The sequence below is a fragment of the Notechis scutatus genome, chromosome Z (genome assembly GCF_049901735.1).
Source record: "Notechis scutatus isolate UNSWTSFEM ecotype Mainland chromosome Z, rNotScu1.2, whole genome shotgun sequence".
NCBI lineage: Eukaryota > Metazoa > Chordata > Lepidosauria > Squamata > Elapidae > Notechis > Notechis scutatus.
In genome coordinates this window covers 104,186,408-104,210,418 of record NC_142025.1, presented here as the reverse complement: position 1 = coordinate 104,210,418, position 24,011 = coordinate 104,186,408, and the positions used below count along the sequence as shown (strand labels likewise).

The window sequence follows — 24,011 nt, the reverse complement described above, 5'->3', positions numbered from 1 at the left end:
AAGGGTTACAGACCAACCTGGGTTAATAATTAATGCCCCTCCAGAAATAATCAGCCAAAGGAACTCAGAAACATTCCTCTTTTTTCCCCATTATCCCACAGCTATCTGGACACAGCTTAAACCAGGTGAGTCATCTCAACATAGAAGGGGAGCTGGGGATCTTAAGCAGGAAGAGGAATAAAAGTTATATTAAGATAGGGTATTTAACAAAGTAAATCCATGAGTAAGAGTTGAAATAATAAATTGCAGGATGAAATGTTCCCTTTCAGTTTTCAGGCCACTTCATTCCATTCTGTTCCATTTGAACAGACGTCATTTCTTGCAGACCAAGATGTTCAGACCACATTAAATTGTTTGGGATATTCTTCTAACTTCTAGTCCCAAAGATATTTTTTCTGTTTCTGCAGACCTTGAGGTTTTCCCAAGCTTCCCTTTCATGCAGTCTGAGCATGGATTTGGAAGGAATAATAGATTTGATTAGATCATATAGAAGAAGCACCTGGTGCCAGCATGCGTGTATGAATGAAGATTTAAACTGGAAACTCAGAGGACGAATAGAGAATGGGAAACTGAGATACTTTCCCAGAGCTTTCTTATCCATCTTTTATTAATGGCAACATCAAATGATGACTTGCATGTCTGAATGAGCAATAAGATTAGAAATTCTGACTCATCTCTGTTGCTTCACAGTGAATCCATTTGCACATGCAGCCATGAATGACTGAGAAGCTGAACTAATAAGAAATCTTCTTGAAATGGCAAAAGTGTACAGCCACTCTTTATTTCTGAGTGCATCCTCCCCTACACCAGTGCTAGTCAAGATACTACTGTTCCCATCATCCTCAGCCATTAAGGCACTGAGCCAACATATACCATGTTATATACATGTTAAGATGTTTGCCTCATTTCACAGTTACAGAATTGCAAGTCCTTGTTTATATTTGCACTTTGTACGTGTTAACTGCGATATCTTTCCCAAGAGAAGATGGTTTTGCTCAATAGCCAAGATAGCATATTAGAGTCAGAGCCTTGGATATCTAGGTTCAAATCCCCATTCAGTCATGAAAATCCCTGGGTGGCTTTGTGGTATTCCCTTGACTTATAACCTATTTTACAAGAAAAAAAATTGTATGCAAGAAGACAGGTAGCCTAAGCTTCACAAGGAAAGGCTAGATAAACGTGAAATACCCTGGGGCCTAAATATGGGATCCAGTGCAATACCTCAGGCTCTGCTCAATCTTTGTCAAGCAAACTATAACATTTTCTGTGACTATTTGTCTCATAGCAGGCTGAATGTTTGGAGGCCAAAGGAAGAGGCGGGTTGGAATTGTGGGCTATGGACATCTAGGTAAGTAGCATTTCTTGACCATATTTGTCTTATCAATCTCTCCATTCACCAAGTCTGCTATTAGACAAGCAACTTGTAGTTATTACTTTTATTATATGAGCTCCTACTTCCATCAAGATTGCCCAGTATTTGTAAAAATATGGGTGTCTTTTTATTTCAAGAGCGATTTTAACAAATCAGTGTGTTTTCTAAAACATTTGAACTGGGATTTGGTGAAGATCCTTTACAAGCATTCTGAATGGAGCCTGGTTGGCCAATTTCTGCCAATCTCGTACGTACCACCTTTCCAGGAAAGGTAGCAAGTGACTGCCCTTAATAGGGGCAAAGGAGGAAGTGGGTGGGTGACAAGAGAAGACAAGATTCCCTTGAGATGTGTCACATTTCTCACAGCCTGATAACCTATTGGCAGCAAGTGTCACTATCTGCCATTCCCCAGAGTATTGCTAGAATTGGCCAAATGCTTTGGTTCTTCAGGGAAGAAAAGAGGAGGGCTAGGGGTGGGAATAACTTACCAAGGACTTTGCAGAAGCTTAAGATATCTATGCTAACCCTTAAAAACTTTCAACTTTTTGCAGTGATGTGAGGGGGATTAAGGGGTATAATATGTGCCTTAAATTTCTGCAAACATTGACCCCACCTACTTTGTGTTATCACATCAACTGCCCTATCACCTGGAGACCATATAAAAACAGCTCGGGTTTTAGCTACTACAAAATTTCCCACTCCTGCGCTAGAGGCAGTCAAATGGTTTTCTCCAAAGACTCATATTCTCATATTTTTCAAACCCAGGCTTTTTCTTAGGTCTTGATTTTGACCTGGAGCAAATGCCAAACTGTTCTTTCAGTTTTGATTAGTTTACTGTAACTGTCAGGATCTACTAACACACACACACCCCTGCTTCTGATTTTTTTTCATTGATTTTTGCTTTAGGCTAATAAAACAAGCCTTTATCTTCTTGTACATGTGCTTTTTTCCCCTAAGTACATAAGGTTTATTTTGCTGGATCAGAAAAAGATTAATGTATTGCTCAGCATTCTGTTTCCAATGGTGGTCAAACAAATCTTTCCTGAAGCTCATAAAATACATCCATTGTACTAAGCTATAATGTGATTTGCTTGGTTTTGGCTTAGAGCTATATAAACCATGATTTATGCTTGGGCATACTATAGTTTACTGCATAAATCATGATTAGGCAAGTTATATCTTAACCTGACATGCGTGAACTCAATCAGCACATTAGAACCCTCCAAATCATTGGAGTTTCTAAACAAAGAAAATTATTAACACGGAGTCACTCCCAGAACAAAATTATGGCAAAATTGTGGCAATTATGCCAGACTTTTTATGGGTGACTTTTTCTCCCACATCTGTAATGTAACATGTACATGAGATCGTTAAGTCCACAATGGTCATAATTATTTTTTCAAACTTCAGGCCAGTATCTGACAGAACGAATCCAGGATGAAGGCGTCCAACATGGGTTGGAGCTGGCTTTTGTTTGGAACCGGGATGCCAGTAAGATGGAGGGCACTGTACCAGTAGACCTGAGGTTGGGGAAGTTGACAGATTTTTCACAATGGTGAGCAGACAAGCCCTTTCACAATTAAGACAGGAAAAAATTATTTATGACCTGTCAATATACTTTGGATCACTGCAACATCCCTATGGTGAAATGATTGCAATTTGGGTGCTTGGCCATTGGCTTACATTTATAATGGTTGCAAAAATGGTTGTAGGGTCATGTGATCACTATTTTCAACCTTCCTAGTTGACTTCCAATAAGCAAAGTTTGTAAGTTAAGGACTATGTATATTGAGTTGAGAGCCACATTCAACCTTTGAGCAGTCTGCTTGGGCTATGTTCTAGTAAAAACATCAAATTGGATTTGATTTTAATAAAATTAAAACCAAATAAATGTATTTAGTGTGAGTGCTTCCTGCCTGTTTAGCAGTTAGCAAAATGCAGGTATTAAGATGTTAGGCCCAAATTCAAGATGTCTCTCATTGAGTGATTTTGGAACAATCTTCATTTCTTAGCCCAGCCTATCTCACAGGATTTTTGTTATGGAAAAAAAATGAGAAGGCAATTCTATGAATGGAGAAAAGGTGTGATATTATCTAATGAATTATAATAATCATATACTATACACTGTATGGATGATCTCTGTAGAAACTGAGTTGAATTTTATTGAATGAATATGTCTACGTAGACATGCCTTCAATGGACAATTTACAATGTGGCCAATATTTATTTTCAAAATCATTTTTCTCATTGGGAAGACATGTTTCCTATTGGCGTTCTTGACAGGGGAAACTGATGACCTTGTACTGGCATTCAAAGGTATTCAAACAGATACTTGGTTTTGTAAAATTGACTGTTAGAACTACTGCAAACCAAGCAGAATTGCCTCACATTTATTTATTCTGACTGACTGTGTTGATGTTTAACCCATCTACCTTTAGGTTTTGATTGTTGTCTTTTGTTCTGAATTTCACTTTTCCTAGTTGCCTTGAAAGATGAAATACAAACGGAATAAAGAGGTATTCAGTAGAAAATCTCAGTAGAAAATCAGTAGAAAATCTTCAGTAGAAAATATTTTTTTCAGTAGAAAATCTTCAAACATTAGCATTTCTAGGCAGGGCCAGGGAGAACACTTGACAATAACCCTGGAGTGCTGCCATTGATCAAAATAGTTTAGCATTCCCCAACCTGATTCTGTGATTAAACCAATCTTCTCTGACTAAGTGTGATGTCTAAACTTCCGTTATCGGCACCACTACCCCACTGGATAATGGGGAGTTATAACTCAATAACTGTAGGTCAGTCAAGCTGGGGAAGGCTGAACTTCAAGGCACGTTGTATGAATCTCATGGGGTCTTATGGAAGAATACATTATTTTTTGAGATTTAGTGCAAGGGTTGGTCCATTAAAAATACTTTTCAGTGGTTACAAAATGAAGGAGAAAAGGATGGTTATCTAAGTACTGCACTAGTTTAATCAAGCTAGCCTCTAGTTATTATGTTTGTTGCTTCTTTCCAAAGCCACCCTGATGTCATTGTCGAAGTGGCACATCCCTGCATTGTCCAAGATTATGGGGAATTCTTCCTTAAAGCTGCAGATTTTATGGTGAGGACTACTTCTGCCTTCAGATAGAGGCAGGCAGCATCAACATATTTTTTTTATTTCTTCCAAATATATTTCAAAGTGGTTGGGCAAAATGCATCTTTTTTTGTTTGATTGAATGAAAAAATGTATCCATCTGTACTTTTGCTGCAAACATATCTGATGAAATATTATCTCTATCCTACTACCAGCATTCCTTTTTTTCCCCCTGCCTTTTTAACCCTTTAGAATGTCTTCCCCCAAGCAAATGCAGTTCAGATGTATTGGTCTTGATATTCCAGTCAGCCTAGCCAGTGGTGAGATTCAAACAATTTAACAACAGGTTCACCCAGGGTCAGGTTGGCTGTTGTGGGAGGCATGGCCCATCCCCATTCTCCAGCTCCACCACACATGATGGATGAGCCTCCCGCAATGGCCAACCTGACCTTGGGTGAACCAGTTGTTAAATTACCCCCACCCGCACCCTTCACCATCAAAGTAGATCCTGGCCACTGCACTGCAATGGAGAAACAGACAACAGAGTAGCCAGCATGAGGGGAGGAAGAGCAGGGATAAGAAAGAGGGAAAGTGGTGTTCTCCTTCCCTTGCACCCAGGATCCACTTTGATAGTGGGGAGTGGATAATTTAACAACCACTTCACCCAAACTGGTGAAAACTGGCTGAATCCCACCACTGAATTTGCCAACATCTTCCCTAAGTGTTGGATTTATAACCCCTATAATTCCCAATTAGCATAGATGGTGCTTATCTGGATATTTGCAATTGCATCACATCTGGAAAAGCTAGTTTAAAAACTTGATTTACTTAAAAACAATGGTATCAAATTTCTTTCTGATAAATCTTGTTGGAGGCATTTTTCTCTTCAGTATATATTCTTGTAAGGCATTTTGAAGGAATCAATTTATTAAGTGAATACTCAGCTAGCAGTGAAAAAACTATGATCATGCTGGAACACTTTAGATCAGTGATCCCCAACCTTTTACGCCGCGTCCGGCACGGCATTAGCTGGGTGCCGCGCCTGGTACCGCATCAGCTGGGCGCCATCTTTTTGATGAAAAGTGCTTCCGGTGACCTCACCGAAGCACTTTTTCATCAGATGGCAGCGCATGCCTCGGTGAGCTTTTCCGGTAGAAATGGCTTTCACCCAGAAAAACTCACCGGAAGCGCTTGGCGCCGCCATCTTTTTTGATGAAAACGTGCTTCCGGTGAGCTTTCTACCCGGAAAAGCTCACGGAGCGCTGGCGCCGCCATCTTTTTGATGAAACGTGCTTCCGGTGAGCTTTCTACCCGAAAAGCTCACCGAAGCACTTTTTCATCAAAAAAGATGGCGGCGCCAGCAAGCCAGCGGCCCGGTAGGACTTGTTCATGGACCGGTGGTTGGGGACCCCTGCTTTAGATTATTTTCACCCTGATTCAACCAATGGAGCATCTTGCTCCAAATGTGACATGCAAAAGACTCTAACTATGGTTTCTAGCAGGAATAGGGAACTTTTGTGCGATCAGAGACATTCAGTGTTTTGGAAGTGTTCAAGGATCATAGAGTGTGAAACAATAATGAAAATGGTGTTTAAGTTTGATATAATTATTCTCTTTTAGTGTACTGCATCTTGCTGTCAAGTATATCCCCAAGTACTTGATCTTATTTTCAATAGGTCTGCCAATTAAACAGCAGATAGCGCTAGATTTGGCGAAATGGGAAAATTTACAACTGTCATTAATAGGGAGAATATCAACAATCAAGATGAATATATTACCCAGAATTTTATATTTGTTTCAAACAATTCCAATTAGGCTTGGAAAAGGCTACTTTGAAGATTTAAATAAAATTGTGTTGAAATATATATGGCAAGGTAAGAAAGCGAGAATAAAGTTAAAACTTTTGCAAGATGCTAGAATAAGAGGAGGATTTGGTTTGCCTAATTGGGAGTTGTATTACCAAGCTACAAATTTGATGTGGGTTCAGGAATGGACAACATTAAGAAATACTAGATTGTTGACATTAGAAGGACATGACCTGTTGTTGGGGTGGCATGCTTTTTTTATGGTATAAAGGAACTAAAACACAGGGGTACTTTAGAACAGGGTCCCCAACACCGGTCATGGACCGGTAGCGCGTCCGGATCACTTTGCACCGGGCCGCAAAGAAAAATAAAAATAAAAAATAAAATAAAAATGGCGGCTTTCTTCGCCTTCGTGAATGCTGCTGGGATCAGGGATCAAGGACACAAATGAAAGGGGAGGGAGGAAGCAACCAAAGCCTGTCCTGCTCTCTGGCTCAGTGGCTTCGGTTTCCTCCCGCCTCGTTCCTCTCTCAGTAGCTCTCGCTCCTCCACCAGCCCAGGAAGAAACTGCTTCAAAGAAGCCGGCAGGGTGGCTTTTCCTGTCAGCGCAGCTCCCGAGTGCCGTTCACCTCCCCCCCGCCGCCAATCAATCAGGTTCAATCCAGTGCTCCGTTCTGCCTGCCTGCCTTCGTTTCTGGTTGTTTCGGAGCAGCTTCGGCTGAGTAAAAGAGGCGAATAGTTATTATTCTCAGCCAAGCTGCTCCGAAACAACCAGAAACGAAGGCAGGCAGGCAGAACGGAGCACTGGATTGAACCTGGATTGATTGGCGGCGGGTGGGGGTGAACGGGCGCTTGGAGGAGCTGCGCCGACAGGAAAAGCCACCCTGCCGGCTTCTTTGAAGCAGTTTCTTCCTGGGCTGGTGGAGGAGCGAGAGAGCGACTGAGAGAGGAACGAGGCAGACACCTGAGGGATGAGGCTGAGGGAGGGAGGGAGACACCTGAGGGATGAGGCTGAGGAGGCAGGGCCGAGAGGCGGGCTTCTCAGCCATCCTGCAGGGACTTGTCCTGAGCCGTGGAGACAGCCGTGGGCCGCCGCCGCCCAGCGCTGTTTTGAAGGCGCTCCTCAGCCCGGCGCAGTTCCTGAATCTGCAGCTGAAACCCTCCGTTTTAAATGTCCCAATAGAAGAGAATATCTGTCGCTATGGGTTGCAATGAGGAGGCATTGGCGCTCCCAGAACTTGGTGGTTTGCTGGCAGACGCGTTTATTACTCGACTAGGTAACAACATCAGATGTTACCTAGTCAGGTAATGAAACGCTGCAAGCAAACCACCAAACTCGGACTCCCGGTCCTTGAAAAAGTGTTTCTGCGTGAAACTGGTCCCTGGTACAAAAAAGGTTGGGGACCACTGCTTTAGAAGACATTATATATGGCAGTCTCTGTGGTTAAATTGGGAGAAGATTAAAAGATAATGTTATTTGAAAATTCCAGTCTGGCTATCGACTATTGAAGGATTTTCTTATCCTATAATATACAAAAAGGAACAAACAGTTAGATATAGTGAAATATTGAATGAAAAGGGTGAACTTAGATCTATACAAAAACTAGAGGAACAAGGTATAAAGATGAATTGGTTTTCATATGCGCAAATACATTCAAGGTATGATAAAGATTCTAAAACAGAAGGTTTCTATGATAAATTGACTGACTTAGATAAGATTTTGACAGGTACTGATGAAAAGGTGATTAAAAAATTGTATGGATATTTATTAGAAATTAAATTAGAAGAAGAACAAGTTAAAGAAACTATGATTGCTTGGGGGAAGAATTTTGGATATGGGATTGATCTAGATAAATGGCAAAAATTGTGGTCTCAAAATTATAAAATGACAATGTCAACAGCATATAAAGAAAATTTGTATAAGATGTTTTACAGGTGGCACTTTCCCCCAACAAGAATAGCAAGAATGTTCAAGAATAAATCCGAAAAATGTTGGAAAAGTCATCAGATACCTGGCTCATATTACCATATGTAGTGGACTTGTGTGGATGCTAAAAAATACTGGACTAAAATCTACACGTGGTTGGAAAAAATGACAAAAAAGCATATAGATTTGAAACCAGAAATATTTTTATTGGGAATTTTACCTGAAATATATAGTAAAGACTTGAAATACCTGATTGTAAGTGTATTAACAGCGGCTAGGATTGTATTTGCTAAAAACTGGAAAAATGAGAAAATACCATCACAGGAGGAAATCATTAAAAAAATATTGGAATGTGCTGAAATGAGTAGATTGACATTTGAAATTAAAGAACAAGATGATAAACAATTTTATAAAATTTGGGATCTATTCTATCAATGGTTAGACAATAAAATATAGTAATGAAATATGTAGACTTTTAGAAAATAATAAATATATAAAGATGTATTCTTTTCTTATTATATCTACAAAATGATTCTAGGATAGATCTGGGATGATAATATGAATTGTCATAAAACAAATTAAGTAAAATATGATCATTTTGGAAAACATGAATGAATAAAAGTATAGTCAAATGATTAATAATGATATTAATGTATTTAATATATTGATTGAAAATACATTATATACAATGTAATTATAATTGACTATGATTATTATAAAGACTATGAAATGGAAGCATAAAACAATTTGTAAACCAACCGGCACACTGTATGTACATATATGGAAGATGATTTGATGTTTTTATGTTTTGTTTGTTTATGTTTGTTTTAAAAACCAATAAAAAAAATTTTTTTAAAAAAGGAAAAAAAATAATGAAAATTGTGCATGATTATGTCATGTATATAGGCAGGAACAGGTTTTGCTATTTGTTCTGATGTTTTGGGAGAAAATTTGATATTTCTTTGTTCTGTAGATTATGTTAAGTTTACTTTTAAAGACTTGTGGTAATGTTTTCATATTTTCTATGGTAGAAAAACTATGCCATTAAATGTTGACAAATATTTGAGTCCCAGTAAGAATGGACATGAATTTGGATCACAGAATATGGTAATTCTAAATTAACATTTCCAAACATGACATTTTCCAGATATGTAGTCTAACTCCCAGAATTCCCTATAAGCATGGCCATTACTGAGAAATCTTGGAGTTGAAATCTGCATATTTGGAATGCCAGCTTATGAAAGGCTAGTCTAAATGAAATAAGTCACATACTTAGTATGCTGTATGTACTTGGTCTCTGTATCCTTCTCCTTTGTCTTATCAAATTAAATTATTTAATTATTTTGCGCTCAATAATTGGAGACAACTAGTAAAAATGTCATCCTGAAGCACTCCTCTCCCAGACTCCCCACCATCAACGATGCAAATATCTCCATGTCCTCTAGGTGGGGTCACCAACAGCCCTAGCAGATGTGAACACTGAGCTTAGATTACGTGAAGTGGCAAAAAAGACTGGACACACTCTCTACATCCCCAGTGGAGCTCTATGGGGTGGTCAAGACATTCAAAGGTTGGATGATGCAGGGATGCTCCAGGTAAGTGCTTATGGAGAAATGGGGTAGGGTGGCCTTCCTTAATCTAATGATATCTATAAAAAGTGGGGCTGCATCTTCCAGAATTCCCAGTCTGGAAAGGAATTACAGTCATTGCAATTGAAATCTTGGAGCTGTACCCTAAGTCCAGATAGAAAACCTTAGCATAAAAGAAAATGTATATGTTGATAAAAAGAAATTTGAACATAAATATTTGGAGAATTACTGACATCATCAAATGCTGTGGAAGACTCCAATTTGAAATACTTTCAACCAAGCAATGTATATATCACAGAGAAAAAACAAAACAAATTAATACTCTGATTTAATGTAAGGCACTTTCCTTATTCAGAAGTGGAAATCTTTGGGTTGGGATTCTAAATTTTAAAAGGCTAAAAGAAAGAGGTATTTAAGGATTTGTAACTTCTCCCATACTCCATTTTGTTTTTTCTAGGCATTAAAAGTCACCATGACTAAACACCCAGACAGTTTCCGGTTGGGTGGGGAGCTTGGGGAGCTTGCAAAGCGAGCCCAGGAGGAAAGCATGGTTCTGTACAATGGCCCTGTGAGGAGTCTGTGTCCCCTGGCCCCCAACAATGTCAACACAATGGCAGCAGCTTGCATTGCTGCTCCAAGTCTGGGCTTCGATGGTGTGAAAGGTTGCCTGGTGGCAGATCCTAAGTAAGTCTTGAGCTAAAGGGTAAGCAACTTGGTACTTGTGAATCCCTCTCTTAGTTTCTAATTCACATCTTGCATGCCTAATTTTTATTTGGTGTTTTTTTAAAGTTTATTTCAGTCTTTTAAAATTTAAATGAGAAACCTGCACGCCTTATCTTTATTTACAAGACTTCTCCTGTTCCCCAAATAGGGCCTGCAGGCATTCTCAAGGAAAAAAAATGAATGGGGGGAGGCCAGATATTTGTTTGGGAAAATGTCAAGCAGAATTGGCAGCCCTACATGTCAGAAAAGTCAAGATGATTTCCATGATAGTCATAAAAAGGAAAACTTTGATCACCATATAGCAGTAACCAACTTCTCTCTGTTTTTTTAATGATACTCTGTAGACACCCTTAGTTCTATTTTTTTTTTTTTAAAGAAAACTCTTGTATCTAGGGAATAATCTGAGGATTACAATTGGCGTTGTAGTTATATTCTTGATAAATGAATATTTTCTGACTGGACACAAGTATCATGGTAGCCAGAGGTGTATTAACCATTAAGCAGACTAAGCACGTGCTTAGGGCACCAGGCCCAAAGGGGGCACCACAATGTTGAGAATAGGGCTTCATTTGTACAGTATGTACAAAGGGGAGGGGGGCACCAAGATTTGTCAGTGCTTAGGGCACCAGTGAGCCTTAAACCACCACTGATGGTAGCCATTTTCTGAAAGTGCTTAAGATAGGATCTCCCACCCTCTGGTGTAAAAGTAATGTCTCTCAATCTGGACAATTTTAAAATGTATGTCCTTTAACTTCCAAAATTCCCCAGGTAGTATGTTGGCTAGTGAATTCTGGGAGTTGACATCCACACATCTTAACATTGCCAAGTTGAAGAAACACTGGTATGAAGCATGTGCCAGCAAACTCATGACTTTGTGTTATTTTTCTTCTAAACTTCGGGTTTAATTGAGCACAAGTTTATCTTGCAGCCTTCCCGACTATCATGTGGTGATGATTGAAGCAACAGGCCAAGGGGGCTTCTCAGTCAACACCAGTCGCAAGAACCCAGCTGCTTGTGGGGCTGTCACAGGGTCAGCCACCTTTGCTGCCTTCTGGAGCAGCCTATTGGGTGAGGATGACAACCTTTCCTTACCCAAAATCTATGAATCCACCAGACTGTCTAGACTGTACGTCAGTTTGTTCCAATCCTGACTTTGATTAAAACAATACCTAATTCTTGGTTGGAACTTAGCTTTCCCCAATCTTTCATGCCAGCTGTGCTGGATAGTCATTTTCTAAATCCCACCTAGCATTACTCATCTCACTTTTTATGGGGTATGGGCAAATCAAAGTCCAGTGCTTCTAGAGGGCAACAGTTGGGAAAGGCCAGTTGAATATTATCTTGAACTTGTAACTTTGATACATGTGCAGATGTGGCGATTTCAACATTACATTTGCAATTACAAATTTATATATCATCAGATAAATATGCTTTTCTACACAAATCCTTAAGGGTACAACATCCCTATCTTTTTTATATCAAACTATCTTGCTAGGTATTCTAAACTAGTTTTGTTACAGCAATGTGGCCACTGATGCAGTTAAATCACTTGAAATCTTGAATAAAACAGATTAATAGGGGTCTCCTTTTACAATAGTATTTATTTTACCAAGAAATAAGCACTTTTGTTATTTAGAAAAAAATATAAAAGGGTTATTGGAACACCATCAGCTGGTCCTTGATTTTAGCTGGCCACTGATCACCACTATAAAAAAAAACAGAACATCAGAGTTGGAAGGGACCTTATAGATCATCTATTCCAACCCCCCACCCAAGCGGGAGACCCTACACCATTTCTGACTAATGGCAGTCCAATCTCTTCTTGAAAGTCTCAAGTGATGGCGCTCCCACAACTTCCGAGGGCAAGCTGTTCCATTGGTTGATTGTTTTCACTGTCAGAAAGTTTCTCCTTATTTTCAGGTTAAATCTCTCTTTGTTCAGTTTCCATCCATTATTCCTTGTCTGGCCTACAGGTGCTAGAAAATAGCTTGACCCCTTCCTCCCTGTGGCAGCCCCTCGAAAATTGGAAGACTGCTATCATGTCTCCCCTGGTCCTTCTCTTTACTAGACTAGCCAAGCCCAGTTCCTGCAACTGTTCATTGTATGTTTTAGTCTCCAGTCCCCTAATCATCCTGGTTGCTCTTCTCTGTACTTTTTCTAGAGTCTAAGGATAGTGTTAAATGCTTTTAAAAATTAAGGTGAAAGAATAATGTAGAGAGTAAGTCTTGGCATTCCCATACCAGCTCAAGTTCTTAATCCCACATCTGATTTGTAATTCTTTCTTTCTTTCTTTCTTTCTTTCTTTCTTTCTTTCTTTCTTTCTTTCTTTCTTTCTTTCTTTCTTTCTTTCTTTCTTTTTCTTTCTTTCTTTCTTTCTTTCTTTTTCTTTTTTTCTGGAAAAAGTGATGTGGTTCCTGGGCCTTTGACTTGGGCTCCAAGGCGTACAGTAATCCTATAGTAACATAACGTAACGTAACGTAACGTAACGTAACGTAACATAACGTAACATAACATAAATTGCTGTAAGAAAATGATAAGAGAATAGTTCCTATCATGAATCTTTCTACTCTAGTGAGTAGACAATCACATCTCTTGGTTATACCCTCATTTATCTTGTATATTATTTGTTTTCTACTTTGGGTGATCTCTGAACTATCCTTAATGGTGATCAGGAGTCAGTTTAAAAAAACATAGACCGAGAGAAAGTGTGGTATGGTGGTTAAATTTATTTAGTTGATATCACACATGGACTAGCAATATTTATTAACGTTTCACCTAGATTAATACAATGCCATAAAATGTTAAAAAGATATATGTTCAAATATTAATGTTTAGGCCATTTAATTATTGAAGCTGTAGAAAGTTAGCACCTACCCTTCTCCTAGAAGAATGAAATATTCTAGGAAATATTAAAAAGGAAGAATAATCAATCTCCCTGGATGAGAAAACGAAATGCATGCTCTTGGAAAGCAACCCCCACCTTTGTTAATAGCCCCAGAAAGACTGGGTCATCTCATCTACAAGACAAAAGGCTGGGTAAGCTTTACAAGAGATCTTCACCTTTAGGACATGATAGGATTAGCCCTCACTCAAGATCCAAACCAGGACAAAGCCATAATAGGAATTGCCCAACACCCTTTCAAAACACAATCTCTTCATTACATCATCATCCAGCAAGATTCAACCAAGCCTGGAATTCAAGACAACTTACAAAGTTACCTTTGCATGGCCCCATGGGAGTTTATCAACCAATCAGAATACATTTCTTTCACAGGAACAGGAAGCAAGTTCAAAGCCCAAGAGAGGGTATAAATCTCTCTCTCTTTCTGTCTCACCAGTGCTTGATTACCTAGGACCTCAAGCCATGTGGTCCTGTCCACCATTAAACTATCTTCCCAAATAGCCTCCATGTTTCCAGTATCTTTCTCTCCACTTGGAACTGAACCCAGATGGACATTTCTTCCAAAAAAGCACAGAGTTTATATTTTTTAAAAATCAAATATTGTACTATTACATGCCCTTAGCTTACAGCCAGTCACAATATGAGCTACAGTTTGAAGTAGAAACATACAGTTATGCTAAGGGGAGGATACAGGGGTGGGATTCTACCGGTTCTGTCCACCTCTGTAGAACCGGTAGTTCTGAAGAGCAGCATAGAACCAGTTCTATGTCTGCTACTGTTTCAGCCCACCCACCCGCCTGGGCTCTTACCTGTCTTTTTTATTTCCTGCATTTTCAACCGCGGCTGCTTTGCGCGACACAGCTGCAGTTGAAAAAGCAGGAAAAAAGGGCTTTTCCAACCGCTGTGCACTTGCACGGAGCACTGCTCAGCTGTCCGGGCAGCTTAGCAGGCTGTAAATTGTACTCGTGCGACTCGCGCATGCGTGCACGACGCAGAGTGATAGAACCGGTAGTTATACCAGTCGGATCCCATCCCTGGGCGGATACTATGCCCCATTTATACACAGAGCCCTGGCAGATTCCATATGAGGTGCGAATCCTATTGAGGCTTGTCCATTGCTGATATAATTCAAAGCCTGGCACCTTTTTTGTGGGGTCATTTATATGTCTTGGTTAAAATAATAGCTTAAAACTGGGGAGACTCAGACATTATGAACAGAACCTCATTGGATTCAATTCATCAAAGTCACGTGGTGGGGATAAAAGGGCGATTCTCATGCAAGCTATTTTCAGACAGGATATTAATGTAAAATTAAATAATAAAATAATTTAATTATTTGAAAAGTAAAGGCTGCAACCTTACTTGCTCAAAGGTCCCCCTGAATTCAGTCATCTTTTCCCAAATATTTGGGAGGGACTCTAACAGCAGGATTTAGCCTCTGTGACAAAAGGATGGAAGTTTTAAACTTTTTCCTCTAAAGCCATAATGTCCTTCCCCAAATCTCAGCAGGTGAAATAGGTAGGTGCATTTAGTAAAAATGTCACTCTCTATGAAACTGAGATTTGTGGCTAGGAAATCAGTCTTCCTCTGCAACCTGTTATGTAGAGAGAAGAATCAGTTTTAAAAGAGACAAATAGAATCAAACTTTACTTTAAAAAAGAAAAAGAGACAATGACAAAGGAGATTAAAGACACAAAGCTGTTTAAATCACATGTAGCATCTTAGAAGGATCTCCAATAGAAAAATAAGTAAGAAAAGGTAAGGTTGTAAGTAGTTCACAAATTACTTATCCTTAATATAGAAACAACTCTGCTGCAAAGAGGAGTCATTTGCATAAAACATACAAGGACTGAGACAATTGTAGAGAGGCAATAATCACCAGAGATAATAGACTTAACTTCCCACGTTGTTAAAATAAAAATTAATCTTAGAGAGTATTTCTAGCTAAATGTTTTAGTTTTCCATATTCTTAGGCTAAGTTGGTCACTGAAGTTACACTATAAGTGTTAGCTTCTGTAAAATTCTTTTTAAAAATCAGAAACTAAAAAAATATTTCCATCTCTTCACATAACATTTCATTCCATTTCTCAAGAGTTCAGCTTTGTTTTTCAGAAGGACCCAAATTTCAATATTTTTAGGAAAGAGGAAATGGCTGAGGAAATTGATTATTTTTGTTTAGATACTGAAGCAAATTTCTGCTTCAGACAATTATAAGGGAATTGACTAAGAATCAGGTTTGGGAAATACCATAGAAGCAGTAAGCCAGGCCTTGAATGATCTGTTCTCTTTTCCTTCCTATAGTGTGCCAAGGGCATGGAGGCCAAGTCTACCTATGCTGAATTATGAGATCTCTTCCTAAGAAGATCCATGGAAGATACTGGAAGGTAGTTACAATGGAATTGGAAGACCAAGAAACCCACTCACACATCTTGGATGGTTTCGGTTTGTCAGTCAAATAAATCACCTTTCTCTAGTCTGAACACCTTGCAAATGTGTAGATCCTAACTATTATTTATTTTTTATTTATTTGTCAATCGCTTACAAGATAATAGGTATAAAGATAAATATAGTTATGAATACAAGAAATGAGTACATATAAGAAAAATAAAAGAAACAATAGGACAGGGATGTTAGGCACTTTGGAGCACTTATGCATGCCCCCTACAGACCTCTTAGGAAAGGGGTGAGGTCAATAGTAAACAGTCTAAGGTTAAAGTTGTTGGGGTTTGGGGAAGAAACCAGAGTCAGGTAGAGTATTCCAGACATTGACCATTCTGTTGCTGAGAATTTTGAGACTAGAGGTTCACAGATCTGAAGCAACACTGGAATTGGAAGAAGCTGGTAAAGTAACTCATAAGCTTTTGTCCATTTCCTCAAAATCAGTATTTCCCAATATGGCATCTTCTAGATGTGTCAGGAGTACATCTCTCATCACTCCTGCTCAGCATAGCTGTTGGTTGGGTGCATTGTTGGGGCCTGTCATTGTAGTGTCATCCCTAGCGAACACTAAATCGGAGAAGATGGCTTTTGCTTTCCAAGCTGACAATGGTTTTGATTCTATCATCCTTCTGGCTTCCTTCCATTGCCCACAAAAATAAAGCCAGTTTGGTCTAGTGGGTAAGCCACCAAGCAAGAAATTGGAAGATCTTGAGTTCTAGACAGGTCTTAACCATAACAGTGACTCTGGGTCAGTCACTTTCTCTCAGCCCAACCACCACACAGGTTTGTTGTTGCAGGGAAAACAGGAGGAGAAAGTAGTATTGTGTGTGTCTGCTGCCTTGAGTGATTTATAAAAAATAATAAATATGACACGGGGATAAACTGATTCAAATGAGATAAAGTTCAGTTGCTGGAATTCTTGCAATCCCATCTCATTCTTCTCAATAAATCTTGTTAAAGTGGCATGGTGACAATTGTGCTTAAGAATATCATTTTTGCTTTTAGCTGGATGCTTAAAGATCTGACAGTATGTTATTTGAGAGCAGGTTGCATTATGCTCATCAGAGGGATGTCTCAAGGGAGCTGTTCCTGAAATTCTGAGCATGTTAGAACAGAGCAGAGCTACAAGTCCTGAAATCCAAGGGCCCCCATGTGGCCTTCCAAAGCCATGAATGCCTCCCAAAGTTGTTAACAAATTGTCATATTTAATATAATACATGGAAGAAATAATAAAACTCATGAAAAACAGATAATCTAATTAATTATATTTGAGTTTAGTTTACAATATAATTTTATTCATTAATATATTTCAGTGGTGAAAAGATCACCCAGTAATATCACTGTTGCCTATAGGGAGTTCTTTTCATGTCCCTGTTAATAAGCCCACCAAATTTACTCATGTTTTTACTCTTTTGAACCAAATTTACCGCTAGGTGGGTAGAAGCTGGAGCAAATGGCGGGAGTTTATCCAATCACACAACAGCACTTGGGCTTCGAATGTGTGTTGCAAATTGTCAACCCAGCATCGTAACCACATGAGACACCACTTTCCTTGTTCATTAGTATAGAAAGTTAATTTAAATGCAATTCTTATCCTGACCCTGTCCACTACTTCAGGATGTGTACCACTGATAGGCCCAATGCAGCTGTCAGGTTTAAGAAAGGACATCCTGGTTAGAGAGATGGGGAATGGCTTTTGTAAGTAGCACTTGGTGATACTTAACTGCAATGCTGGAAAGATGCCCAGTCTCCTACTGAATGCATGATGCCAATTAAGAGAAGCACAAACAAGAAAATTTATTTAGTGGTTAAGGCTCCAGAAACCAGGTTTAGGCCTGAAAGACTGATTGATTGATTTTATGCCAGCCCCTCTCTCTCAGCCGAACTCACCTCACAGGGTTACTTTGGGGACCATAGAAGGAAAGATTACTAGATATGTTCAACATCTTAAGTCATTTATAAAAACAATAACAGTGAAAAAATATTTTTTACAAAACCTATTTTCCCAAATATTTATATCCTTACATAGCAAGACTCTTATATTCTTTTCTCAACTTCTTCATTTAAATGGAATAGAATCATTAATTAGTAAATTCCATTTGATTCCAATTTTTTAACTTGACATAATTAGTATTTACCTTGAAGCTGTCATTCAGCTGAATAATTTTTTATAAGGAAATCTGCCATTATGAGCTTCTTTGTTCCATCAATCCTAGGTGTGACCTGAAATATACAGGACTTAATTAGTACCCAATTTAAGTAATTTCACAGTCTTTAGGGCAGTAACTTTATTAAGTCAAACTGAAGGTCCTAATAGGTAAAATTTGGACAGCTTTAGATCTCCTAAATTAGCTATTACATAGTGATAATGGTCATTTAATGTTATTATAGTACTCAGGATAACACTGCTTGATGAAGAAATTAAAACACTTTGCTATCTATTAAGTTATGAGACATCCCACTTATTTTAAACATCAAAGGAGAATAGCTGGATGTCTGAAGATTGTTTAGTGCTACTCAATATCCTTGAGTGTATGTGTGTATGTCTGCCTATCTATCCGTCCATCCGTCCATCCATCCATCCATCCATCCATCCATCCATCCATCCATCCATTTAATTCAACAATGTTATTTCATGTTACAAGGCAAGCTCCCCCAATTTAGCATCCTTTAACTATGCTGAAGTTGCAAATTCAAAAATTCAAAATATGAACATCTTAGCAGGTTCCACTGTTCAACTGACTTTGACTAAGCTCAGAAACTTCAGGCTAGAGTGGGAAACCAAAAAGCATCCCAAAATGCAGAGGAAATAAAATACTACTATGGTGTTGCTAAGAAAACTGCACCAAGCAGATCCAGATCTCTCCAGGTCTCAAAAGGGATATTTATGGACAGTATTTACAGAAACTATTGTAAGGAATAGATGTGTTTCCAGCATTTTAGCTTCAGAGATTTTTATCTATTTAGGGAAAAATTTAAAGAATGGATGCCTTTTCAGCATTTTACAGCACTGTATGAAATTAAGACAAAGGTACTCTTTTGGATAGATAGGTGTAGTTAGAATTTTGTCAGCATATCATAAATACAGACAAAATGGCTGATGAAAGCCCATTTATTCATAAAATGGCTGCTACAATGGCATAAAAACTTATTAGTAGTACTCGCAGAAACTTTGTCTTGTTTCTCTGGATGTTCTCTGCTTCCACAGTAAGAAACAGACACATTTCCAAGCAAAGCACTGGACTGAAATTATACCCACATTTTTTATTTTATGAGAATGTTTGTCGAAGCCAGGGGCATTCTTGTAAATAAAGGTGATTGTAAAACCTCGCATTTAGCAGCATTTCCCGTTTCTATTTATTTGTTTGTCTTTTTTTAAATTAAAAGATTAAATGATAAGATCAGGTTGGGCTAGAAGCTATGCACACTTCAAGAAATGTGTCCTTGAACATATCTGTCCTCATAGCATGCTTATTCCTAGATTAAGAATTATTGCCTTTTTTTTCTAACTGGAGCCTGTCATTTATAGACAGAAATTCAACAATGTAACATACCATAAACAATGGTAGTTTGCTATACATATAAAAAATCTCTATCACTTTTGGACTACTGTAATGAACTCTACATCGGTTGGCTTTGAAGATTAATCAGATGTTTCAAATGGTCTGAAATGTTGTAGCTGAATGATGAAGCTCAATAGATGTTCCCATATAAATACCTCCAAGACCTACGTTGGTTAAGTTACCTTCAGAGTGCAATTCAACATGCCCCACTGACAATTTGAAACAAAACAAATTGTGACTATGACTTGGCCAAAGAATGAGTAAGCAGTTTGCACTTACTCTATTTGGATGAATTAAAATTATTTGGAAAAGCAAAGGCTGAACTAGATTCCTTATTAAAAAGCATAAAGGGATTCGGGGGGAAGAAGGCAGAGCCTCCTTGCTGACGGACGGTAGATCGCGACTCTCTGCGGCTATGTTCCGTGCTCTTTCGTTGGAGAGCCCCAATTATTATGATTAGGGGCTGAAGCTGCCTTGGAGGAGCGGCGGAGTAAGGGGAAGCCACAAGCCAGGTTGAGGGGAGCCGCATCTCCCCTCCTGGTCTTGGTCTTTTTCCCCCCGAAGACGACTGCAGTGGTGGTTTAAAATGGCCACCCCGAAGAGGACGACTCAGGTGGATTGAGATTTGTGCAGGAGGGAAGAAAGAGGTGGATAACATCTGAACCGGGACAACTGGGCAATACAACTAAACAAAAGTACCCCGCGATTAAGGTAACATGGAATTTTTAAGAAAAGAAAAGTGAGTGGCGAAATTACAAAGGGACAGAGAAAAAAAAAGAAAATATTTTTGACAGCTAAGCGGGGCTTCGAACCAGGAAAGGAAGAAGCTGGAACTAAAGATTTAACAAAATTGGTCTAAAATATTTTGGGAATAAACAGGCATAAAATAAAGCTGGACTTAAGATTGTCAAAAATAATAATAATAAAGTTTACAAATTGGAGACTGGACTGTGCTGGAATATTGAGGTTCGAAAAACCCTAAATAAAAAAATAGGGGGGAAAGGTGAAGACTTTGTATAATGGAGAGTGTCACCTTTTGACAAAAACTTGAGCTCAAACAAAAGGGAAAGCATTCTGTTTCTGAATGAACTTGTGTGGATATAACATTACAGAAATATTGAAACAAAGTAAGAATCTTAGAAAGTGAAAGCAGAACCAGAATAAAGAAAAAAGCAAGGGAAGACTGACTGTGGGATTGATTGATGTTTTTGGTATAGACCCTGGGCTGGAATAACTGAGAACTTTAGAAAATTGAAAGAAGAAAGAAGGAAAGTAAAAGTAGTTTTTTGTGGACTTTAACGATCATAAAATATAAGAGTGTGTAATGATGATATCTCTTCGGGAATTAAAAATGGAACTTAAAAATATGAAAGAATTACTACAGGAAAGAGGCTAATCACTTTGCTCTGTGTTAGAAAAAATGGAAATGGCGATTGAAGAACAAGAAGAAAGAGCTTCAGAAGAGGAGGAGTCGACTCAAGGAGAAGACATTTTAAATAGACAATTAACACAAAGAACGCTACAAAGAAGTGGGGAAAGAAGGAAGGTTAAAAAGTTGAGACTTAAGAAGGCAATCAAAAGAGGGAATACCTGTGAAGTCAGGAAAGGCAGAAAGACCCAGCAGAAAACGGGAAAGGAAGATATTAAGAAAGAGAGGGATATAAACTGGAATGAGAAAAGATATGGGGAAAAGAGGGGGAGGAGAAGCAGTAAGAAACAGGTGCATGAAATAAAGAAATACAGAAATAGTAAAATGCTGAAAAGAAATTGTTTTTTCAGAGATAATGGTTGATGAATTAAAAGGGGGATTCTGCAGGGTGACAAGGGGGAATAAGAATATTTCTGCAATTAAAAATATTTAAAAAATAGGGTAATATAGATACTGATAACTCTTATTAAAAATCAAGGGGGGAAAATATGCTGCGGAATCCAATTGAAAAGATGTAATGATTATTATTGTAACTTCTTAAAAATAATGGTTTATTGGGAATCAAGATAAGGGAATAAAGGTATATTTTAATCATTGAGGTGTCACACTCAAAACAATAAAAGGGGGGAAACCTATACTTGTTTTGTTTTTTTAGTGTTAAAATTTGTATTAATCTAGAATTCATAAAAAGAATGTGTAATGGAAAGGGAATATGACTAAAGAACCAACTAAATTAATAAGTTAATATAGACTATTAAAAGCAAGGAGAGACATTGGTAACAATATTATTATTATTATTATTATTATTATTATTATTATTATTATTATTATTATTATTATTATTATTATTATTATTAGGCAAACACATAGTTTATCTTTATTTTTAAAATAAATATTAAAGGATTATATTTGAAATAATTGAAATGAAACAAAAAGGTGTTTCGATTGAGATTAATGAAAGAGGCTAGAATTAATGTGTTTGTTTCTCTCCTTACTGAAAATTTGGAATGGAAAAGGTAATAATAGAATTAAATATGCATATATGAATGTATAATTGCTGTCATATTTGTATGTAAAGGTGATGACCCGGAAATATGTTGTCCACTAAAAAGAGATTTTTGTTTTCAAACTGAAAAACTGAATAAAATTTGTTTAAAAAGAAAAGCATAAAGGGATTCAAAAAAGATACTGGAATGTGATTTAGTATTGACAAGTGTGCAACTATAGCTATTAAGGCAGGCAAAACTGTTGAAGGTGAGGGAATATAGCTTAACAATGAAGATTTGATAAAAACAAGAGCACTAAAAGGATATAAATTTTTCATAATTTTGGAAGAATTTATTCTTTTATTACAGAATCAAATCAAAGAAAGTACTTCAACCAAATATATCAGATGAGTTTGTAAACTGTTGAAATCAAAGCTAAATAGTGGAAACATTAAATATTTGGGCCAGCCCGATATTCAATATGCAGCAATATAATTAACTGGATCGAGGTGGAACTTGATAACTAGATTCAGAAGATTAAAAAAAAACATCCTATGATAATATAGCATGCTTTCCACCCCAAAAAATGATACTTGATGGACAGATTATTTGCCAAGAGAGGAAGAGGGTAGAGGACTTCTGCAGGTGAAACAAACTGTAATGGAAAAAAAGTATGGCCTGAATGACAACATTAAGAAAAGTCAAGAATCCTTGCCTGAAGGAAATCAATCAAAGAAAGCTCTTGAAAATAACAAACATGAAGGCTGAATGTAGAAAGAAACAATTAAAAACAATTTGTTAATTAGAAGCATAAGTCAATACACAGTCAAAATTTGAAGAATATTAAAGGAAAAGCTGATAAACCCCCCACATGGAATTGGTTATCAGGAGTGTTAAAGAAAAAAAAAAGGAAGGCTTTAATTGCATGAAGGTGAAAATTCTATATGTAACAAACTTGAAGAAAATGACTTGATTGTAGTAAAAGGGATGAAACAATTAACCATTTGATCAAAAGCTGCAGTAGAATATCACAAATTGACTACAAATAGCATCATGAACAAGTTGCCAGAATTATTCATTCTAAATTTTGCCAGAGGTCTGGTTTTGAATATTGTAAAAACTATTGAGACTATCAAAGTGAGAAAGTTTTGGAAAATGAGCAGGTCTTATGGAACTTTAATATTGAAACAGACAAGACATCTTGTTTTTAATATGCCTTATATTGGGGAAAAAAGAAACAAAGAAAGTCTGGTTCACTGATATTGCTATTCCAGGTGATCCAGGATTGAACAAAAACAATTGGAAAAAATATAAAATATTGGATTGAAGTTGACTGCTTATGGAAAAACTGTTGCTATGCCAACTGACATTGGAGTTACCTAAAGGACTTCCCCAATATCAGGACATATTGAATTTAACTAAAATCCTAATTTTATATAAAAAAAACAACCCATCTTGCTTCGAATGGTCCATATTCTTAGATGCTTCCTTAAGATTCTTAGGTCTATGCTTACAATTTGAATTAAGTTTCTACCAGAAACTTAGACTGTGAATCTAACAGATTACCCACGCATAATACTAAACATATAACAAAATAATAATAAAGCTTGGCTTTTAGAAGAGTCCTGGAAGCAATTTTGCTATCAATAAGAGATATTTCACTAAGGATATGTATTCTGCATTTGGCACAGTATAAGCAATTAATATAATACATAATAATATATAATAATCGGGCATAAAATACCAAAGTCAATTTAAATCTTAGAATGAACTGCCCTTCTTAAACTTTTTAGAATTTGGTTAGCTTATAACAATTGAAATCCTACACCTTTACAAAACAACGTACCTACCGTCCCTATCCTATTGTTTCTTTTATTTTTCTTATATGTATCCATGTTTTCATAACTATGTTTTTACTTATACCTATTATCTTGTAAGCAATTGACAAACCAAATAAAATAAATAAATAAAGTGTTTTGAACGTAATATTCTATCAAGATTGCAAATCCACTTGCTTTCCTGTTACAATATTTCTCATGCGCCGGTTGGGAACTATACTGTAATATTTATATAAATTATAAAGAACGCCGAACTTCTTCCAGAATCCGTAATCAATACAGTCCCTCCCAAGGTCTCTTTCAAGGGAAACAAGACGCAGCAATTGCCTCTCCTTTTGATGCATTCTGGGAAATGTGGTTTCC

At 37.6% G+C, this 24,011-nt stretch overlaps 2 protein-coding genes and 1 long non-coding RNA gene across 4 annotated transcripts in view; 2 read left to right on the top strand and 1 right to left on the bottom strand.

Annotated features, from left to right (window-relative positions):
• LOC148129037 (vomeronasal type-2 receptor 26-like) overlaps window positions 1–24,011 on the top strand; it is a 600,870-nt gene that overhangs the window by 491,873 nt on the left and 84,986 nt on the right. The gene's annotated exons all lie outside the window — the stretch shown is intronic.
• On the top strand, window positions 36–15,873 carry ASPDH (aspartate dehydrogenase domain containing). 2 transcript variants are annotated; one of them, XM_026669512.2, is made up of 8 exons: window positions 36–125; window positions 1,286–1,348; window positions 2,783–2,927; window positions 4,390–4,474; window positions 9,625–9,774; window positions 10,226–10,452; window positions 11,420–11,559; window positions 15,695–15,873. In XM_026669512.2, exons 2-8 carry the CDS (start codon window positions 1,294–1,296, stop codon window positions 15,730–15,732), a joined length of 840 nt encoding a protein of 279 aa, XP_026525297.1. In that variant the 5' UTR covers window positions 36–125; window positions 1,286–1,293; the 3' UTR covers window positions 15,733–15,873. The 2 variants fall into 2 exon arrangements, with proteins under 2 accessions (XP_026525297.1, XP_087801836.1); XM_087945710.1 differs by lacking the exon at window positions 36–125 and having other exon boundaries at window positions 1,279–1,348.
• Window positions 12,767–23,990, bottom strand: LOC148129038 (uncharacterized). Its single transcript, XR_015745669.1, has 3 exons — window positions 23,734–23,990; window positions 17,971–18,055; window positions 12,767–12,943 (listed from the first exon to the last, which is right to left on the bottom strand). It is a non-coding gene; the product is annotated as an uncharacterized LOC148129038 (long non-coding RNA).

Bases quoted from the DNA above. Each gene is read 5' to 3' on its own strand.
- ASPDH (XM_026669512.2), top strand. From the start codon at position 1,294: ATGTTTGGAGGCCAAAGGAAGAGGCGGGTTGGAATTGTGGGCTATGGA. The intron at 1,349-2,782 runs GTAAGTAGCATT...TTCAAACTTCAG, and splicing joins TGTGGGCTATGGACATCTAG to GCCAGTATCTGACAGAACGA. The intron at 4,475-9,624 runs GTGAGGACTACT...CATGTCCTCTAG, and splicing joins TTAAAGCTGCAGATTTTATG to GTGGGGTCACCAACAGCCCT.